This window comes from Excalfactoria chinensis, chromosome 7 (assembly GCF_039878825.1).
Source record: "Excalfactoria chinensis isolate bCotChi1 chromosome 7, bCotChi1.hap2, whole genome shotgun sequence".
Lineage (NCBI taxonomy): Eukaryota > Metazoa > Chordata > Aves > Galliformes > Phasianidae > Excalfactoria > Excalfactoria chinensis.
In genome coordinates this window covers 20056552-20079030 of record NC_092831.1, presented here as the reverse complement: position 1 = coordinate 20079030, position 22479 = coordinate 20056552, and the positions used below count along the sequence as shown (strand labels likewise).

At 37.1% G+C, this 22479-nt stretch overlaps 1 protein-coding gene across 1 annotated transcript in view; it reads right to left on the bottom strand.

Annotated features, from left to right (window-relative positions):
- Positions 1–5730: 5730 nt before the first annotated feature.
- AGPS (alkylglycerone phosphate synthase) overlaps positions 5731–22479 on the bottom strand; it is a 52380-nt gene continuing 35631 nt past the window's right edge. Inside the window, exons 14-20 of the mRNA XM_072341274.1 lie at positions 22320–22432; positions 19825–19894; positions 18797–18858; positions 16959–17048; positions 16399–16498; positions 15623–15680; positions 5731–9062 (exon numbers count right to left, since the gene is read on the bottom strand). Coding sequence (XP_072197375.1) covers positions 8941–9062; positions 15623–15680; positions 16399–16498; positions 16959–17048; positions 18797–18858; positions 19825–19894; positions 22320–22432 — 615 coding nt within the window. The 3' untranslated portion in view covers positions 5731–8940. The remainder of the gene's footprint in view (positions 9063–15622; positions 15681–16398; positions 16499–16958; positions 17049–18796; positions 18859–19824; positions 19895–22319; positions 22433–22479) is intronic.

Here is a 22479-nt window from a genome sequence, read left to right as displayed (position 1 = left end):
TTATTGCCTTACTCTGTAAAAGAAACCCAGGACCTGATTTACTTTAATAAAAGTTTAATTTCCCATCTCGGTTTCAGTTCTGTGCTCTTAATTTATCCTACAACCAGCCTTCCGACAGGAAAGGAGCACGTGCAGCTGGGAATTTTCACAGGCATATTCTACCCAAGTCACAGCAATACAGTGGTTAAGAAAAAAATCGATTGCAATTTCCACCATGCAGAATTTTTGTTGTACGCCATGTTGTTTTTTATTTCTTCCACACATATTTCTTCCAAAAACCAGCAAAAATGAAACAGAGCAGATCTTCAGATCCAAAAGGTGAGTGCATGCATCAACGTTTCACCACCATGCATCTCCAAATCAAGAGAAACAGGACACAAAGGAGAGGTGTATTGAAAACCAAACCAAAAGTACTTCACGCACACACACACACAGCACAGCATGGCAGGCAGGAGCCCCCTGCTCTCTGAGGTATCGACAGGCCAGCCAAAACTCAGACCCTACTTCCAATAACCGTGAAACAATTTCGGAACACAAACAGCATTTTCTGCTGGGCAAGCACAACCGAGCCTCGTGTAATTCACGTTTTTCCTCACACGTGCATTTTCCCTGCCATGAGAGGAAACCCGTTTCCACCAACCCAGAACAGGTGCTCCTCGGCGCCCCCTGGAGGCCTGTTCCCCTCAGGACACCACGTTTGTCCAGCTATGGCCGCCATTAAGCGCCTCTCCCCTTGTGCCTCCCTCTCTCCACTGGGCGCTCGCTCCAAACCCTCGGCTTGTTAGCAGCACATTTTCAGAAAGAAAAAAATAACCCGTATCTTCTTACCTTGACGAGCTCGACCCTCCAACCTCCGCTCACCTCGCTGGGCTGCGCCGTTCTGGAGGGCAGCTGCTCCAGCCCACCCACAGCCCTGTCAGCTGGGGCTGATGAGGTCCCTGTGGCACAGGTGTGCCGGGCCAGGCCCGCTGCAGGAAGCCTTGTGGGGGGTGAAGAGCCAAAACTCAAATTCTGAGCAGAGTGTAGCTGGAATGAAGTGACAGGCATTTGCAACTACAGGAAGTGATAAAAGTAGCCATGAGATGTTTTACTAAGTTCTCCACTGCTCAGAACTGGTTCACGTTTGCTGTGTACTGCCCAGCCTGCAAATGTAGCCTGAAGTGTTAAAAGAAATAGAACAAGAATGAGAACAACATAAAAGCAAAGCTTTTGCTCTTCTATCTTTTAAAGGAGCAGATAAAAATTAGCCTACCATTTCTGCAACAGCTGCAAGGATAATTTTGGCTATAGCAAAGGAAAACCATGGGTTAGAAGGACCCAAGGCAACATAGCATGGCTGAGCTGGGAGACTTACAAGCCCAGAAACATAATGGAGCCTTACAAGAGCTACCAGAAAGAATAAGAATTAATGTCACATTTTTATGCATGTCTGCAGAGCAGCACACAGCTCTATGAATGAAGAGAGAGTGATTTCCACTCATCAGCCTCAAAAATGTACTATGTTGTAACTAAATCAGCAGATTTGTTACCATCCTAAATTTATTGTTGCTCTACAGCAACACAGTCCCTTCTGCTTGGCAGCCACTGCCAGATGTTCATTTCAGGGCAATTTAGCCACAGACACAAGATACTGGCTTGCAGTGCCCTTGCTCTGTTTTCCATTAGTAATTCTCTTTGCTTCCTGGTCGCTATTTCATTAGCAATAAGTCATACGACAGATAGGTAAGGCAATACAAAGAAATTTTTATTACATGTGCTGATGGATTGTGCTGTCTGCTGAAATTTTGCAGATTGAAAGCCCCCATGCTCCAGGTTGCAAAGCTAACCCTTCCTACCACACAAGAGCCTTTCTTTCTCTAGCTCCTCTGGTGCAGCAGTCACTCATCTCCTCCATCTAAAACCATAATTCCTGCTTCCTTAACTACATGCTGGCAACAACACAGGACTCTATACGTCTAAAGCTAGAGCAACTCTTCATCAGAACAGTTAACATGCATACTCTATTAACATGCATACAGATCCAGCTCATTGCTGTCTTTTCCAATGCCTTTTCTCTCCCTGCAACCCCTTTTCACAGCTTGTTCTTGTTCCGTGCAGTCTACGTTAATGCTGTGCTTTAAAAGGATCTGTCCTCTCAAGGAAACCAGCAGCTTCTGTTCTTCATTTATGTTTCTGTGATAAAATATGCTAAACTGAAAATGAGGTCTTGTTCACAGCAAATTTGTGAAAACATTAACAAAGAACATTAACAAAAGCATTAACAAAGAATGGCAAAAACACAACTTATTGTCTTGTTACAAAAAATAATAATAATTTTTAAAAAAAAAAAGCTAACTAGAAGAACAGTGCTGTCCTGTATTTCCAGAAGTAGCGGTACTGGAAAGATCGGCTTGATTTGTGGTTCATTAAAGGATTTAAGGGTTCAAGAAGAACTAGAAAGCAGAACACTCCGATCATCTGACATTTCAGCTTTTCTTTCTTGCTAGCACAAAGGTAGGGTTGGTATTTCTCTCTCTCTCTCCCACACACACAGAATAAAAACCCAACCAACCAACCAGCAAAACTGTAGAAACTTGATACATCGAGACTTCTATCCTGTTCAAGCTTTGCTGGAGACTTCCATGAATCTCAAAAGCTTTGGTGATAAGAATGGAGGACAGAGGAGCAAAATGAGCAGTGAAGAAATCTGTTTGCTTTGGCTTTTGTTGTTGTTGTTGTTTTTTAAGGAAACGTAAGTACAAAATTGTCACAAGAAAGTCAAGGAAAAGTTTTGAATATATCTAGGACTATACACTAAGCCTAACACTGTCAGTATCATACCCAAGTCTTGTCAACAAATGTCATTCTAGACCTGAATTTCTTTTTATTCAGTGCTCAGCTTACCCATGCCTTCCTCACATTTGCTTTCTAACATTAGCCAGATTTACTTCCTGTAATGACTGGGTTTTATTGCCTCATCTCCACATGTATTTACCCAGCTGCTACGTATTTGCTAGGTGAGCATGTTTCAGAAGGGCTTTTAACCCTTGCCTCTGGGCAGTCAGGATTTCCTGTTCAGCAGCAGTAATAGAGTGAAGCAGGAAACAGTGATGGCTGCTACCACTGGGTGGAAGGAAAAAAGGTCAACTGCTGTATTTGTACCTTCTCATTATTCCCATACCCTCAGACTTGTGGCTAGTCAGGATTGCTGTACAACCATTTATCAATGCCACAATTAATAATCAATCTCTGAGTAATTAAATTAGTCAAATTGCCCTGCCTGCGCATAGATCTATCCAAATCAACCTTTTATGTTTTCAGTATTTGCTGACCTTCATTTGAGCACATAACATCAATACCATTCATTGTCTTCAAACTGCTTCGAACACTTACTTTACTGAACTAGCACTGATTGGTACAATAGCAATGCCAGATGTCCATATGCTTAGTGTTAGTGTTATCCATGGGAACAGAGCATAGACCTTCTAGTAGCCTGAAAAAGGAATACTTTTAACAAGGCCTTGTTGTGTCAACTTTATATTTTATTTTGTAGCATTGAACCACACTGCAAAGTTGTGGAAGTCATTTGACATTCCCCATCATTAGGGAAAAAAAGAAGAAAAAAAAAAAAGAAGTTAATTTTAGATTAATTTTACGCAAAAGCAGTCTTCTAATTTGATGCAAAACTCAAAAAACAGCAGCAGCTTGTACTTTACATTACTAGGTGTACAGTGTTTTGCCTGTCATCTCCTTTCCTATACACACCCTCAATGCTGTGACCAGCCCTTCCATTTTATACTCTAGAAGGCTATAGCACTACACTAAGTGCATTCATTTAGATGCCGTTATACGTTCCCCATTTTCACCACAAAAGCAGAGAGAGACTGAACGCTCCTCAAACAGGAATACCATACTGGAGTTTCTGAACTGTCAATTGAAACAAATTTAGCTTTATTCTGAATCCAAATGAAACATACATAAAAGTTTCCCATAGAAAAGTTCCATTCTTTGTTTTTCCCAAAGTCCCCAGCCCCCAAATTCATAAGTGAAACATTTCACAGCATTTCAGTAGATGTCTGTATTATTGCAACTAACATTGGTGATTACCACAAGATTTAAACAAAAATCTGTATCTCAAATACTTTTGAAACCAAGATGTTAATTTCACACTGACAGAATTGGTGTTTTTCAGATACGCTATGTCAAACATTTGAAGATTATCTTCAGCTACCTCTATATTTGAGCACCATGTCAGACCTTAAAGCTGAATATGAACAGGGCAATCATCTGCCAATTCCTCTCTGCAGGAAGCAGCTAACAGAAACTGATGGCTTTTCCTAAAGGTAACATGAACTGAGAGTCAGTGGAGGCACTATGAAACCATAAACTGTGAGCCTTTAATATCCACACAGCTAGCAGGCCAGGTCCAATTGTTTCATTTTTTATTTTTTTCTAAAGAACACCGATGGGATCTGGCTGTCATTTAGAGACAAGACCTTCTTCATATTAAGTCTGTCTAGATCTAAATAGGAGTTACTGGGTTTTTATGCCTTTAATGGTAGGGAAGCATACAAATGCGTGCATGACAGGTAGTTTTTCCCTTCCCTGTGAGCAAGGACACAGGAAATTTTGGATAATATTGAGGAATGTTATAGTTCTACAAATAAACTATGCTATCAAAACTCCTGTTCCCTGTGTACTGTGGTTCTTGCAGGCTTTTTTAATAATAAGTATTGAAGAATTTACATTAATACAACTCAGAAGATCACAGAATGGTTTGAGTTGCTAGGAACTTTTAAAAGCCATCTAGTCCAACCCCCTTCAGTGAACAGGGACACCTACAGTTCCATCAGGTTTCTTGGAGCCCCATCCAACCTGACCTTGAATGTCTCCAAGGACAGAACATCCACCACCTCTCTGGGCAACATGTTCCAGTGCCTCACCACCCTTATTGTAAAATCTCCTCTCCTTTATTTTGAAACCATTTCCCCTTGTGCTATCACAGCAGACCATGAAAAAGGAGCCTGTCCTTCTTACAGTCCCCCTTTAGAAACTGAAATGCTGCTCTCAGGTCACCCTGGAGCCTTCAATTCTCCAGGCTGAAGAGTCCCAGCTCTCTGTCTGTCTTCCTAGGGAATGTATTTAACCCCTGAGATCATTTCTGTGGTACTGCCCTGGATGTGCTCCAACAGGTCCATGCCTATCCTGCACAGAGGATACCACATCTGGACAAGCAAGACGTAATTCCAGTCATTCTAAATTAAAGGGCATAAAAGCTTTAGAGCAACTATGCAGATAACAGAAACTTATCTTCTGCTCATATATGCTTCATAAATACCATTCTTTCAATCATATTCTAAGACTGTTACCAAGTAGCTTTAAAATCAGATGTGCACATATTAACAGGATTGCATCTACTGCAATAGTTTAAACACAAAAGGTATGATAAGGTATGCTCCTGCATATGTTGATAAGAGTAGTAGAAGGTGGCTTTGTTGCTCAAAATGGGAAAAACAAGGAAGACAAATCTCTGAACCATGTAGGCTTAAGGTTTTCAAGTGTTATGCAATGCATGGGAGGAAAAAGCAGAACTTCTATTAGCATACATTCATAAATTTAACCTATTTATCTTTACAAGTGCTCAAACCTTCCTATGACTATACCTCTGGTCAGCTTGAACCAAATTAAAATGAATCAAAAATGGTAAGTTTGGGGAACATATTTGCTTAGCTTCAGCACAGAAACACATACTGGTTTAGGCCCATTTTGCTTTTATTAATAATATAAGGTTCTATTATCTCTTAACATTACAACTGAAAATTTTACAGTTAATCTCACACTAAAATGACAAACACTGTTTGGCTTTATTTGCAAAAGTTGAATTACAACTTTGATAAACACACATTTCCAAGATTTGAGAAATGACTTGCATTTTCTGGATTTCAGTGCTAATGTATCCCTGCCTCTGAAACTGGTTTAAGTTAATTAACATTGCTATGGAAGAACTATTTGGCCTGATCTCTGTTCACTGTAAGGCAAAGATGACATCTCTAATGTAACCACTGTATTGTGAGTAAAGTCAAGAAGAGAGATTTTTTTTCTTTGACTAAGATGTAGAGCCTGTGGTAATTTCTAACTCATTTCCCTTTTCTCTTTTATTACATTCTCTCCAAAACTTTCAGAAAGCTCTAAGCAAACATAAATAGATCTGGTAGTCAAGCCATACTCACTCAGCACCTTTCTTCCTTCCAAGAGAACCAAAGCTGCATAACAAGATGTCATGACAATCTTGATTAAAACTGTTTGTAACTTACATATAATTGAAATAGTTAACCAAATGGAAAAGTTACGTGGTATACCAAGACACACTTCTGATCTGCGTGGATAAAGTTTCATCTCCAAACAGGCTGCAGCTAGTGGAAACCAAGTCTTCATCAAGAAAGTAAAGAATACAGAAGGAATGGTGGAAGACGTAGTACTAAAAGGGAAAATTTCTCTTAAATGGGCTCCTGAACTTGTACGATGCTTCACTATTTTCATTAGGAATTTAAATGTGAAATAATTAAAGACATCAGTACTACACATATTTTAACTGTAATTTCACAGACCTCGAGTCAGTTTCAAAGATAGAAAAAATATTTAGGAAGACAGAGATCAGGTGGTCATTAGCAAAAACATCCTTTACAGTTGTAGTTCATCTTCTCACTGTTATGCAATGATATAACTTTAGGACTCCTATAACGTGTTATTTGACCTTCCCATAGGACAACTGATGTGCAGTAAAAATCTTTACTGCATTTTGAATAACTTCAGCAGCCAGTGGCTACTTAAAGGTTAGAAACAGAAAGCATATGTAAGTTTTATCTGTGTAACTTAATAAAGCAAGGGATTCTAGTTACGTTTGTGCCATCATTTTACAAAAAGGTTTCACACACTTTCCTTCAAAACTGATTATTCGTAGCTAGACAGATAATTTCACTGAGGGACATAAGAAAACACCCTTCATATTTACCAACGTGTAGAAAGGTGTCTGTTAGTGATAGTAGTCATTGGCAAGACTCCCGCGGTGGTCAAGTAACCACCACTGTGCAGTATGTGAGATGAGGAATTCCCCTGCATAAACATGAACAGATTCACTCTGCTCAGACACCACTGCGTACATACAAATGAAAGAATACTTAACCACAGTGTGAAAAGTCAGTTTCCTAAAAGAGACTCCACCTATTATTTTGGTTACTGCTGAAATACAAACTCTGTGCCAAGAACAAAAACTGAGAAGACCAGATCGTATCAAACTGTTGTGAAAAAGACCACCAGAAAGAAATCTAGCCGTGTTACAAGTATTGCATTAACCGCCCATTTCATGTTCTGCAGATCATGAAAAGTTCTCCTTTAGTACCTTGACAGCATGCACTTTAAAGTGATTTCTTAACTATTCTTTGGGTTTTCATCATTTTAACTACAGAATTGAAATTATTTTTAAACAAGTTCAAGGTTTTGTCTGATACGCAGCTTTTTGAGCATCTTCTATTCTTTTTGGTATACTACTAAAACTAAGAGCTAATTAAACAGTATTCTAAAAGAGTTTAAAAACAAGAAATACTCTTTTTTTTTTTTTCCATCTCATTAAGGGCAATGCTAATAAAAAAAGGTGTCCAAACTGACACTACAGCGTTGTGAACCAGTTGGCTTAGAGAGACTGTGTCCTCAAAGGACAGTCCATGTTTTTGTGTTTGTTTGTTTTTAAATCTTATGCAGTCATATACATTAATTATCAAAAAGGCTAGTAACATGCTTTAAGAAAACAACCCACCTCACAATTGTATCATGAGTACTGACAAATACCTTTAGTTTGTTTTACTGATCAAGATTCAAGTTTCAATGTAAAAATGTTTACTTGCATACCATACTGATCAAGAAAATATTTCATTTTCTTATAGTTAAATGGATAATTAAAGTTGCGGCTACTAGTGAAGTAGATAAATGATTCATAAAGGCCATAGGAAACTGTACAAAACTAAAAAGGGAAACCTCACTTTCAGAATGATAGTATGTCCACTTCAGTTTTATTAAACCATTGAGACTGTTTCAAAAGACAGTGCTGGGCAGTTTCACTTGAATAGCCAAAATTTTTTTTCTTTTACTGAAAAAGATATTTTGCATTTCTGCAAAATAAACAAAAAGAGGAGCAAAACCATACACACCAGGACTGCAGTACAGATGAAGGCAAAGTTTTGTTACAAACCTGTTATTAACATACAGTGAGAAATGTCCATTGTACAAAAACTTACAATGACTGACCTACAATTAATTTAAGATAATCCCAGCAATGCAAATACAACTCAGAACAGCTCAGTTGTTTACAATTTTACAATAGTTATTAAGGTGGGAGGCTGTCTTTTTAGAAACAGTTTGACTCGCATCTTTTTTGATCAAAGCCTACATTTGTGCTTTAAGTATTCGCTGGTTACAAATCTGTTACATACCTAATGCTTCAGCACAGAGTAGTAATCCTTGGTGTAATCTCATCTGTCTCCTAGCTGCTTTCCTTTAGCAAGAGGCTGGGTTGAGCAGCTGCTTCTGTAGAAAACACTGTTGTCAGTCTTTGTTCTCCTTGCAGGGGGATGCTTTAGTAAGAAACAGCTGGCTGTATCCAGCATTGAAAATATTGTCAGCTGCGTTGCCTAGCCAAACTTGGAAAATCAAATTAGCATTTCCTGGCTGGTAATGTACTTTATGCCCAGTGGGTTGTTTAAGAGCATTATAAGTAAAAATCCATAAACGTTAACAGCAATGTTTAAACTTTATTGGGGAGCAGGGGATGGCAAAAATCAATGTGAGATACTAGTTTCAAAGTTTAGGCTATGTTATATTTGATTACTGGGATATCAGTACAATGAAAATGGAGGAATTTCAACGGTAATTTTGAAGAAGTTTCGGTACACCATGTTGTGCAGGGCTTTATAAAAGATTTTTGTTTCCAAAGATGTTATTGGGGTCCACATATTCTTTAACAGATTTCAGCATTCCCAGACCAACATCAGAGATACTCTCCTTCATCCAGCGCTTCCGCAATTTGCCTACTGGAAAAACAAAAAACAAAGAGTTTCAATATACAGCAGGATTCTAAGAGCCAATCAATCTTGTGACCATGAATGAATAAACACTGTGTGATAAATGCTTTTATTCAAAAATGAGAAATGTTTTGCTTTATTTGATTTATTGAGCCCACCAGACTATCAAGCTCATTAAGCTCTGCATACTCCCAGAGGAAGACTGCGTTCCACACTGTCTACTTTCTTTAGAAACTATGAAATTTAGATGAAGCTTAGGCTGAAATCACCCGTTCTTTTTTAAAACAGCGATTTGGTAGTAAGTTTTCAAATGATGCGTATTTTTAAAGTAGAAAACCAAATAAGACATTACTGAAAAGTAGAACTCCACACCTCTTGATTGCTTTAAAAAGAATGTGCTCGAGAATCAGAAACAAACTTAAAACAGTATTGGTTTAAATAAAAAAATATATATATATATTTTCTGAAGAGAAAGCTTGAAGACTAGTTATCAGTCACCAGCATATCTTGTTTTATTGAAAAACCTCTGCACAGGTTGGCACTTGCAGACACCATTACACAAAAGCTTATTTTCCATGTTAAAATGGATATTCGCAACCTACACCAAACACAAAGCAAAGCTGAAACACCAGCCATTTAAGAACTCGTTTCACTAAATTCTCACAATGGTTCTGTTAAACGGCCAAGTGCTCATACAATAATTAACCAAGTCATCGACCCTGATTTAACAGATCGTGCAAAATATTGGCCATTCTTTCATTAAACACAGTATAGCATTTACCTTGTCAGCCTTACCTTGTCACAACCCATTTGTCAGTATGATGTGATATAGTAAAGATTTGAGAGGCAGATGCTTTAAGAGTATCTGAACCTAAATCCAAGCCATCTTTTGTGCCCTGTTCTCAGGGTAACCATCAAACTGTCATCAGAATAATAAATTACAGAGACACCTCTGGAGAACAGAGTATACTTGTTTATACCTTAAGGAATGAGCTAGTTATAAAGCCAACTGAAAAAGCAAACGTGAGAAAGAAGGAAATCTACAGAAATAGAAAGCAACTATTACCAGTATTCATGTAAAGAGCAAAGATCGTAACTGAAGGGACTAAAACATTTTTCATGCAGTAGGAACTGTGGTAGCCCAGCTTAAAAAAAGCGCACAACAACCCGAGTGCAAGCACACCACTGTTACAATTTGACAGAGCAAGCTGATGTAGCTGCATTTTATCTGGGGGAACTTTAATACTAAAACTACCACACACAAAAAAATAGAAAATAGGCATGGATGTGGTTTGTCCATCACCTCAAGTCACTCTCACTGGCTCATAGACAAGCAGCTGAAGAACAGTCATTACCATTCTTAACTGTTATCTGTAATATAGTTTCAGTGAATGTGTCCTGTGGTTATGGATGTAATTGTCCTGAAAAGACTGCAAACAACTGCTCCAACAAGATGGAGCACATTAGAATCACAGCAGGATGCCCAACAGCTAGCATGCCTGCCTCTTTTACACCTCCAGTAATAATGCAATTCCACAAGGAACTGAACTACTGTCTGAGCTGCACCAAACAGTCATTGCATATTTAATGAAGTTGCTCACCAAGTGCTGGAAAACAGAAGGTGCTTGGAGTGCATCATTAGCTCTGTCAAAGTGATAATTTACACATCTATCTTGTCAAATTTTCTATGGTTTATACTTTTGCAATAATAAATCTAACAAACATTTGATCAGTGAACTGTAAAGAAAAAAACCTGTACTAGTTACCAGTGGTCCTTCACAAACATTCTATGAAAATGTTCATGAAAATAAGACATACATGGATTTTTCAGCTACAGACTATGGAAAGCTTTGTGCAGATGACAGCACTACACAGAAAAGCAATATAGATAGTTTGTTTCACTTCAGGTTAGTTCTGCCCTTTGAATATTTCTTCTTCCTCCGTAGGGCAATACAATCAACATCAAGGATGAGAAGAGAAATGGAAGACAAAAATATAGTAACATTAAAACATATTCCCTTGGATGTAAAATGACTACAAGTAGCAAAATTACTTAATACTGATAAGCCTAGCCAAAAAAAACATCTTTGGGCTCAAGGAAGTCTTAATTTTCCTACCAATAAAAGGTCTCAGTTGAACCTGCTCATACCATGGACTAGAGGAAACAGTTTCTAGCCTCCAGAAGGTAGGTCATTACCTTTAAAGCCAGGAGGATGTAATTTATCTATAACTGACAAGAGATCAAATTGATCTCATTTTATATGCTGCATCACAACAGTACTAAAGATTACAAACTCAGCACAACACTGTCAACCACAAATTGGTCATAGAAGTCCTATACACACCATTATACACCCAGTCCCTGTGGAATCAACTGGTAACAAATACAACTTCTCATTCTTTCATTCTAACCTTGCATCTTTAATTCTCCAAAATGAATGATGAGAGTAAGCTTTAAATTTTTAAAAGTAGCAATTGCTCTATTCCTGACACATGCTAGGACCATAAACATTCACTGCTAGGAAGCTGGAATATTTGCCATCACTCAAGACTAGTCAAATTCAATTTGAAGCTCTGCTTACTTCACACAGTACAAACACCTGAGCATGGCAAAGAGCCTGCTTCAAACAAATCACATACCTCAAACCAGAAAGCCAACAAGGTTGTGCAGTAGCAACTCAGAAAGACAGCCCAAAACCTGATTTCATGATCGTTTTTTTGTTTTGTTACCACTATATTCCATGTGTTAAGGAAACACAGTGCTTTTTTACAATTCTGATACATGCTGGTCCGTAATCATGAAGGCTATGGCAGCTCACGTTTGAGGATTTTTAGCATAGCTGCTAAAAATCTAGTTATGAATGGAGCCAGCAAACAGCAGGCAGCAATCAGTTTTCTCACTTAAGAAAATCAAGTACTTGAGCACACATGTACAGGTTTGTAAGGGAAGTTAGTGTAGCTGATGGATCCCAGGAATAGCCCTACCCCCAGCGCAGAATAGATTTACAGCAGTGTGTGGTCCCAGGGGAAAAAGGCTCCAGTGGCACTGCACTTCCTCCGCTCCAGTCCTTTCAGTGTAAAGAGGCAATTACTGCAGAGCAATAGCTCTGCAGAAGGAGAAATAGTAACATGGGTCATAAGAAGGATGGGGCTTTTCCAGCTGCAGAATGCTCTTCTTGCAGCCGGTAGTTTCTTGCAGGAAGCAATGTTGCTCTCCTAGAAACTGCTTCCCAAAAATTACTCTTCTAGAGAGAGTTCTGAAATTCACTGAGAAAGGTCAATGCATTAATCTAATACTTCAACTTAAGTTAAGGACTCAAAAAGTCTTTTGTATTTATTTGGTGAAAAAAGATACCAAAGATGGCACTTCTATTGTGATCATCAATAGACTAAGGAAGGAAAATGTGACTGACAGATTATTTCACATAATTTGGGTTTCCTGATGCCTGAAAACTGACAGTATGAACTCCTCCTTCTAATTAACAAGTTCTTAATTTATAAAATTAAGTATGGTCAGCCTCCAGTCCTTAACTTAAATATAAGAGGACACTTTTTCTTGTAGAATTGCACAAGGACTTTTCATTATAACTCTACCACTCCCCATAGGAAATAATTTCAGATATTGTAGTCTGCATGGATTACTGCGAAGTACATCTTAAGGCATGGCTTCCTAATGATACCACAGAATTGCAGTGTCAAACATGAAACTGACTGCACATCTATTTTGTACATCCCTTTTTCTTTCTTCAGAGCTGTTCTACATAAATTGCCAGGGAACTGGTAAAATAACTTACATTTTTGTGGAGCCTGGGTTATATTAATCTTTATTTAGTCAATTTGTCTAGAACTAATTTTCTTCTTTCTATGATGTTATGTGTCTAAATGAATGTATTTTGCCCCAAACCACAAGCTGATAATTACTTTCTTAAGTAACCAGTTGTTCAAACATCACCTGCAATGCAAATAACCTATTTCTAGTTTTACATGGGTGCATAACTTGGCAATACAGAAGGGATCAAGGCCAAATCCAGCCAGCTCCCTTCTCATGCTGTACTATAAAGCATAAACACTTAGGAGTTTTAACTAGTGATATTTCCTAAGCAAATGTTATTTTATGTATACAAAAAAGCATACTCCATCCCAAAATACAAGCCATTGTTAAACTGAAAGGCCAAGTTCATTACACTGATGTACGTCTGGCATTCCTATAGCTTCTTGTGTCCATGAGATGCTTGCTTTAAGAGGCTGGTATTGATACAGTTCTGCAATTCTTTTTCTGGAAAGTTCCTGTACTTATAAGCAAGGCTGTGAGCTGCAATCCAAAAAGAGTTATGCTTCTTTTAAGGTTTAAATCTCAAAAAGTGCTATGGGATCAGGAAATACTCTCACAACCTTGCTAAGTGACTGAAAGTTAAACATATTGGTTAGCATGAGGAGAAGAGAGAATAGATGCTGGGATTAAAAAGAATCTGAACTTAAGTCTTTCCGAAATTACTCTTAATGTAAAATAAAGACTGCTATGATTTTAGTTCTCCTTGTGCATGGCAGCTACAGGCAAACCTGCAGTTAGTGTTTTTCCAGATGTAAACTAATTTAGTGCTTTCCACATCTCAAACTGTCATATATGACCACTTCTTCACTCAGAGTGGATGAAGATTGACTTAAGCAAGCTTTGTATTTCCTATAGCCTCAAGTCCCAGACTACATCTGTTTTCTTTGATACACAAAACCAGAGTTAAAATAGCTCCATTTATCACAGCATGATTGTAGGCAGACAAACCAGCCTGTCTGCTTCCAGATAGTGAAAACAACTGTTATTAATCACAATTACAAGACAAATACTAAAATAAACTGCACCAGTATTTTCTTTTACCACCCCTGCCCCCAACAGACTGATTTTAGCAGAGCTAGGAATGACAGGGCCTGAAGGTCAGTAAATAAAATTGATATTATAAGGCTAATTTTCTAATTTTCAGCAGCACATCTACTGTGAACAGGAAAAAAAAAAAAAAAAAGAAAAACAAAAAAAAAAAAAAAGAAAGAAAAAGAAAGAAAGAAAGAAAGAAAAAAGAATCTTGTCTTGCCAGACACAAAGACTTAAAGCAGAAAAGATTTGTCAGGCTCTAAAAGGAACAAGAGAAGTCTAACAGAAATCAAGTTTTCTAAACCTATGAAGTCAGAAAGATCAAGTATGGAAGGGTATCAAAGTGGTACACAAGTAATTTTTTCTTGCCCATGATGCTGTAGCAAAAGTTTCAGATGGTGAGGGCAAATGCATTCTATTATGACAAGCTACAACTGCGTCTGAGTTAATGGATGAAATGCTAGTCACAGTAAAATACAGTTGCCACAGCAGGAGAGACCACAGTAGCAGATCAAGAGGGTAACTCCACATCCATGTTTTGAGAACTGATTGGCCTATACACTGTAACACTAAGTACTTAATACTAACACTATAATACTATAGAAAAAATTAATCAGAGGACAATAAATGCATATTAAAAATATTGAAAATGTTTTCACTTATGTTTTCAATATTGACACATTTTCCAATATTCGAATATTGCAATTTCCATCACAAAGATGTAAGTCTGAGACAGCCCTAGACATAAGTGTCAAGCCCTGGAATTCACCAATGTGTTTTAAAACACTGATTCTACGCTTCATTTTTTCTGCCCACAGAGAGCTTTCTTAGAATTACCTAATTTTTATTTTATTTTAAACCATTAGAGTTCTTACTCTTTGCTCTTATTTCCGTGGCTGGGCAATGCTCCAAGAAAATAGAGAAGAAATGTATTTTAAATCCGTTTAAAGCTACACAAGTCAAAAGGAATTCAGAATAAATTTTCCTGACATTTGAGTTTACAGCACTATATACCATCAAATTTGACACCATCAAATTAGTCAGGCTACCTCAATATGTGGGAAAAGCATATGTAAATTATCAGGGTAATATTTACACATTTAATTGATTCTAAACCTTACTATTAAGGCACGGAAACAGCTTGCAAAGAAACTAGTAACACATTAAAAATTATTTTCAAACCACAAGAGAGGAAACCAAATAATCAGACGTTAGCAGACAGACAGAAATACAGTTAATATGCGTAGTTCAGCTAAAGTGTCAAGCAATTTTATGCAGATATTATCACTAAATGTTCTGGAATTAGGGGTAAACAGCATTCACCTAGATGCAAGGGACATTAAGTTGCTCTTAGAGCTGTTTCACTTGTTTATGTAAATGAATATGTCTCTTCATGAGGTTCAGTAGAAGCTGCTTATGACAAACTTATAAACTACCTTTTCAGCTTTTTAGACAGCCTGTAGATTTCCTACCAAAGGAATGCTTTGAGGCTGCTATTCATAAATATATCATGCTGTGCAACTGGACATCAAGCAAACCAAGACTTGTGATGCTTCTGCTGATATTTGGTAAAGGGGTGTGAAGTTTCTTGAAAGACTGATAAAATTTATTTTGAGTAATTTAAAAATATTTTTAATGCATTAAATGAAATGTTCTGTTGAAAACTATTTGATGTATTCACAAATACTTATTTGACTAAGAATACCTCCATGGTGATGTGAGAGACTTCCTCCATTGGCAAGTATTTCTTCTCTAGCAGCCCTCTAGACAGGAAAGATAAGATATTTAACATTAAATGCACAAGATATTTTGTCTTAGTCAAATGCTTGCTTTAGTAAACACTTTAACAGGTGTATAGAAGAAGTTAGAAACGTATAGGGTACACAATAAAAGTGAACATTTCATCTCAAGTCTGCAAATGAATTTAAGTAGGAATTTTCCAAACAAACCCTATAAAAGCCAAGATATTTTAAAGCACAGATTTTATAACAAAACTATTGTTCCAGAACAGAATATTCCGGATCACTCTCCCCTTGACAAAACTAAATTAGTCTACCGGGCTGGGAAGCTCATCTAGAAGATGGATAAGTGCCCACTGAAAAGGAAACAAATTCCCCAGAGTGACTGAAGTTTCTCATTCAGAAAGGAATTTAGATTCAGATTTTTCAAGATTGTGGATGATGCAGTAAGGTACTTTAGAAATAACTTTCCTTTTGCATGTGAAGCTTGTGGCAAAAATTAAAGAATAATTTAGTTTTCTATGTCGATGAAGAAATATTTGAACGCTTTCATGCTAAAATACTCACCTTGCACCTCTGTACACTGTTTAGGATGTACTTCTTCTAGCTGCTAATGATCAAAGACTTGTAAGTACACTATTAAGACTTTTCCTACAAAACTCAATTAGCTTGGCCAACAAGTTTGGCACATGTTACAGAATATTAGCTTCTCTTCCTTAACTGACGCTCTTATATACTTTACCTCAATTTCTTCATAGACATGAATAGGATCACTAATCCCTCTGTAGTTAAAGGCAAAGTAGAAATAGACACATGCACCTGCATCGTAAGTCTGTGTCACCCTGCAGAAGAGAACTGCATTACAAACAGAGCTATATGGTATGGTAACATCAGCCACTATATCACTCTACACAACTTGAAGTAACTCACTTGATTTTTAAAGGGTAACTTTAGAAGAGGAAAAAAAAGTTTGGTTTTGCACTTGCATTGATTCATTCTTACAAAGTAATGACTTTCAGAGAGCTAAGGTTCTTAAATTAGCTTTATTTTGCTAGTATGCACCAGAGAGTTGAGCAGAAGCACCAAGACTAATGATGTGCCACTAATCTTTTGAAATAATTACTATTACATGTAACCTACTTGCAGGTTAAAGAGAAAAGTCAAGATGACTAGGCTTCATTCTGTCATTAACAGATGACTGCCAACTAGGTATATACTAGGTGTATAGTTTAATGATCTCTTAGTTGGGTTACTAATAACAGATTCTAGAAATGTAAGTATTTGAGTTGTTCCTTGGCTTACCTGCAGGTGGAAAAGGGAGCAAATTGAACACCCTTTTCCTTGCATTCTCTTACTATCCTTTCCTTCACATTCCTACAGAGGTCTAAAACCCTGAAACAGAAAACATATTGAAATGTAAAGTCTTGGTAAGATTTTATACCAAAACAATCACAAACACATCAATTAATCTCCAGTGATCTTCTTTTTTGTAATATATATAATCCAAGAAGACTGCCTCCTAAAACCAATTTTAGATTTTAATTTTAAAACAGTCCTCTACTAAGACTTCACCAGCATTGCTCTTTTTGTACATCTCCTGAATAGTAAATTTACCCTGAATTAGAGCACAGAATGAAAGCCAAAGTTGAAGTCAAAAGAATTCAACAGGAAATAGAGGTTACCACTTCTGTGTCTAAACTTATTGTCCTCAACAAAAGTGCCTTAACACAGCTCACAAACGTAACTCACAGAAAGCTAGAGAAGTCCAAAGCCTTGTACATTCTGGCATACCTTTGGTAAATTGCAAGGCAAGAACTAGAGACTCCAGCTGTGCACTATTCTGTCAGCTTGAAATGTTATCAGTTTAAAATGGCAGTGAGTTATTAAATGTTGCCATGAGCCTTATTTACTTTGCTTTTAGTAATTTATACACACCTCAGCAAACCCAGGCACATTCAAAGCATTATAAAATATTCAAGAATATATTTTCCAAATGATAATTTATTTAATTATATATTCCCCCAATAAGTTGTGCAGCACCATTCATGTTGTGTAACTTGATTTTTTTAGGCATTTTACACAGACATAAAGTTACTTTGCTTGATGATGGCAGTAATACATGAGAGAAAATAATCTATTCAATGGATTTGCAAGAAAGTATCTTTTTCAAATATGTTCAGTCAGGTACAGGGCACATGATTTGTGAAAAACTGCATAGCTCTTATTAGTCAAAGTACAAAATGGTTTTGAAAGCATTTGCTTTGGGAATCACAACTTAAGAAAAATATTTGAAATTCTTACATAACAACTCATTCTCTCAGGTAGAACAAACACTAACTCACAGCTAACAAGTGAGTGTACTTCAAGACTTATAAAGCTGAAGTAAAATAAACAACAATTTTGCTTTAAAAATCATCCTTCTCAAGTTTCTCCCACTCACTTGGACAGACTCTAGCAATTTTCAAAGCTGAGGCCAGAATTTACCACTGCCACTAAATTTAGTAGCAAAGATACAAGGTTACCAGCTCACATTGCAGTTTCCATATTTCCCACTTTGCACTGGTGACAAGGTCACACTAAAACCAGTTTAGATTCTGCTTTAAGAGGTTTCTGGCTTATCAAATGGAATGAAACATTCAAAATAACTTTATGTTTTAAACTATACTGTGGTCTTGCGTTTCCCAGCTACAGCTAAAAGAAGCTTGGTACAAAAAGCCTTCCATTTCCTCGCATTACTGCATGGAAAAAAAATACATTTATTTTTTTTCACGACCTTCAGTACAAACTTTTCTGCTTAAAATACAAACCGATCTCATACATGTGGCTGTTTATCACACAATACTGTTATTGTAGCCACCACCCAGCCTAAGAAGCTGGATAATTTCACATCTTGGATCTGTTACAGTAAGTTAACCTAAACAGAAATATTACTGAATACTTGCCTACAATGCATTTAGAAAATCCTGAAACGCAATTTACCAGCAACTTTAGCAAAAACACAGCTGTAAGATTTGAGGCACATCAGGGAGCCTCTGATACACATAAGGCTTAAATTAAATTAAGTTTCCTCATGAGCAAGCACAAGTTTGAATGAAATCAGGTACAAGGTTCTAAGCAATACTGAAGAATAATCAGTTTACCTATCCCAAGGAACAGATGTCTCAAACGATTCTCCTATTACATAGTAATCCAGGCCCAGATCCTAATAAACAGAGAAAGGAAATTATCAGTAATATTCAGCACCAACATCTGTAGGATACACTGCTAGCAGCTGAGAAACTTTGGATTGCTTAAGAAAGAAAGAAAGTATTTAGCAAAAACAGCCATCTGTCCCAGTGACATTAGTTTATAGTTATAGAAGTGGCACAGCTCTTCTAAGGCAGTTGACACCTTCATGTCATGGCTAAAAGACAGCTTGCCAGAGTGTCCGTATGCTTCCACTGTCAAATATTTGTGCCACTAGCACCAATCCAAAAATCCACTGATCTGATTAGCGTAACATCTAATAGAACTAGTTACTTGAAACTAAAGTTCTATCTAGGATTTAAGTTCTACCAAGGAAGCAAAAAGACAAGAAACATTCTGCCTATTTTACCTACATCCTGTTGAGTTAAATGAAATTCAATGATTTGTCCCAAACTAGAGAGGCCAAACAAAACGTAGCACTAAGGACATCCATAATATTCTGAAAAAAATATATATAAACCAATACAACTTAAGTCCATAAAAGCAGCTGCACCAGTTCAGACTGAAATTTATTCACCCTGAAATTCTTGAATTCTCATTCAAACTATGGCTATAAGTGGACGTTCAAAGAGTAAGAGCTGAGTGATCACATATATACTGTGAGTACTCTCCCAGTTCAGAATAATGGATTTGTAAGTCCGATCTGGTTTATTTAGCAACTGTCAGTTACAAGTTATCCCCTATAGGTAACTTTTTTTGTTGTTTAAATGTACAAATTTATGTTTATAAGGTATTCTGCAGATTAAGTTCCACAAGTAAACACTACAGAGATAGAGATGAAATAAAAAGAATCCTCTAAGTAGAAGTTTAGAGAACATCCAAGGCAATCTGTACTTTGAACTCAGGAAACATCTTCAAAGATATCTCTAGGTTTGTTTTATTAATTAACAAATGTTTCAGTAGGAGGCAAGAGGTAACCTACCCGAAGGTAAGCAATGACAAACGTCAGCATATATCCTCGCTGTCCATTATCTTCCCCAGCTGCCAAGCCACTGCAATTAAGGAGTTTAATTAACTTTCCAGCACGGTATTCAGAAGTTTTAAAAAAAATAACCAGAAAACCAACACTTCAATTCTGAAACATTTGTGCAAGTTTATCTGTCTCCAAGCTGCATCACATTAGCTGTAAACAGACTCTTTGTAAATGCAGGCACATTTTCTGCCCTTCAAGATGCTCAGAGAGAAGGAGGTTGGGTAGAGAAAGAAAGAAGAAAAAAATAAATAATCAGGGAAAGCAGTCAATTTTCATCCTAACTTTGTAGTGTAGTTACTCATAAGTGGACACACTTTACACTATTCCTTCCTAAGATATCCGAAAGACTTTCTCCATTTTGTTTGCAACTGCTCTAGCCTAACAGCCAAGAAAGAGCACTGTATCCAAACAAATGGAATAACATTGTTGTTCAACCTTTGCTTTTGTCAACTTTATGACCTAAAAGAACATTAACAGCTCACATTTCAGTACATCTACCGCAGACATAATAAGATCACTTCTATACATAAAAATAAAAGCTTCTCAAGAAGTACTGAACAGCGGTCTGATGAAAACTGCATTAACAATCTGCCATTCTGCTGCTAAACATCTACCTCTCAAACAGTATTTACCTAGACAAATCTTTGGCTCAGATCAGCAAAACCAATTCCCATGGAAGCTCTTCAAAGAATGAAATGTTAACACAGTAACATTAGCCTGATCACTTAGGTTAAAAAACAAAAAACAAAACAAAAAACTATCCTCAAATATTTTTTTTCTTTTTTAAGTGTATAGTTTAGCAACACTAATGACGAAGGTTTACAGAATTTTCAAAGCAGATTAGGAACACAAGCAGAATGAATTTACTTCTGTGTTTCAGCTCAATCTATTTCACTGTAGACCTTCTGATGTGCTAAGGAGTCACCACACTTTGACACTATGGAATTAGTGAGTAGTCCCAACCTGGCAGAACATCAGAGACTGCTGCTTGAACACATCGGCTTTTTTCACACTAATCTGTTATAGCAGAAACTTACAAACAAATGAAGCTGAAAAAAAGAATGCCTATGATTCCTATTTAGCAATAAAGTTTTTCCTTATCTTTTGTGGTCTTCAAAAATGATGAAAGAGCAAAGGAAATGGAACTACAGAACACATACACGATCTTAATTTACAGGAAGATCTGTAACTATGTTTCTAAGCGTGTGTTGGAGTTACACACTTGTGTTCTCGCAGTTCATGACAGCAAGACTACTGACTTAAGTTCCCAAAAGTTTAAGTGATGGACAGATGAAAAAGATTGAACCCTAAAAAGAAAAGGGAAGCCCTGTTTGTACTAACATATCAGATAAAGAGAATTACAAAAGTCTTTTTTGTTAGTTTTTAAGTATTAGCTTTTGAAAACAAGGGCAGCATTATCTTTAGCCTGTCTTCCCAGATGATGCTATAAATCTGAGAGGCTTATCTGGGTGGAAAAAAAAAGATAACCTGAATACCTTTCAGACACTGTATGGGAAACTTAATCACAGTCTGAACTTCAGATTAATCAGCTGAGGCAAGTGTTGGGTCAGCTGTCAAAGCACAGGTGAGGATAATTCAGCTGTGCTCCCAGAAGGGTTGGAGCTTGACTCCACCCCTCCTAGACTTTATTTAAGGGCTGACCACCACTAAGGCAGCATCTCTTGGAGATTACTTCTCTGTGGTTTCCAGCCAGCCTGAAGTCTTCTATACTGGTCAGTTTTTCCTTTAGATAACCTTCTGGATATTTATCATCATCCTTCTTGCATTATTACCATCTTTGTATTATTTTCTCCTTACAGACACAAAACCAGAAAATTAAAACATTAACCAATTAGCTAATAGACTGAACTGAGTAGCACAGGCAGAAACTCCTGACAGGCCATTAACACAGATCACGTTCCTCCCTCTCCTTTGTAGTCATGCTACCTAGAAATATCAATAGAAGACCTGCAGATGAGACCTTTTCCTGCATACAACATTAAGCTAAAACACTCTTAAAACAATGTAATTCTTATTACTGAAAAGTAGCAAGTTGCTCAGGTGAAATCCCATTTTTGTAACCCACTTAGAGTGGTAGAATGAAGGAACAAATTTCAGAAATGATGGCCTTGAAATGTAAGACATTCTGTGTATTTTAACAGTTGAAACTAATATTGGCAAAAAACTTTCTTTAAAAAGTATATTGTTACAAATGAGACTTCTAGTTTTCATCACTGCTGTAATCAAAACACAACTACCTGATTGTTGCTCAGCTTACCACTACAGTAAAGTATTTCCCATTCTATTGTAAGAATAAAAATAAAAAAGCCCGTAGGACAAAGAGATGCAGCATGTTCTTCGAACTAAACAAACTTCTCTTTTAAGCAAGCTTTCTATGTTCATTTGCTTACATCAGTTCTTCAAAGTATTTTGAAATTACGTACCCAAATTTTGTGGCAATGTCATAGACTTGCTTTTCATGCTGAAGAACCTTCTCTCTGTCACCCTCAAAGAGCAAGGTAGCTACACAAAGTATGTTGGGATCAAATCCTTTGAACTGCAGAGAGAAAATCCTTGCGTTATGTCATCGCCTGTGTGGTAGAA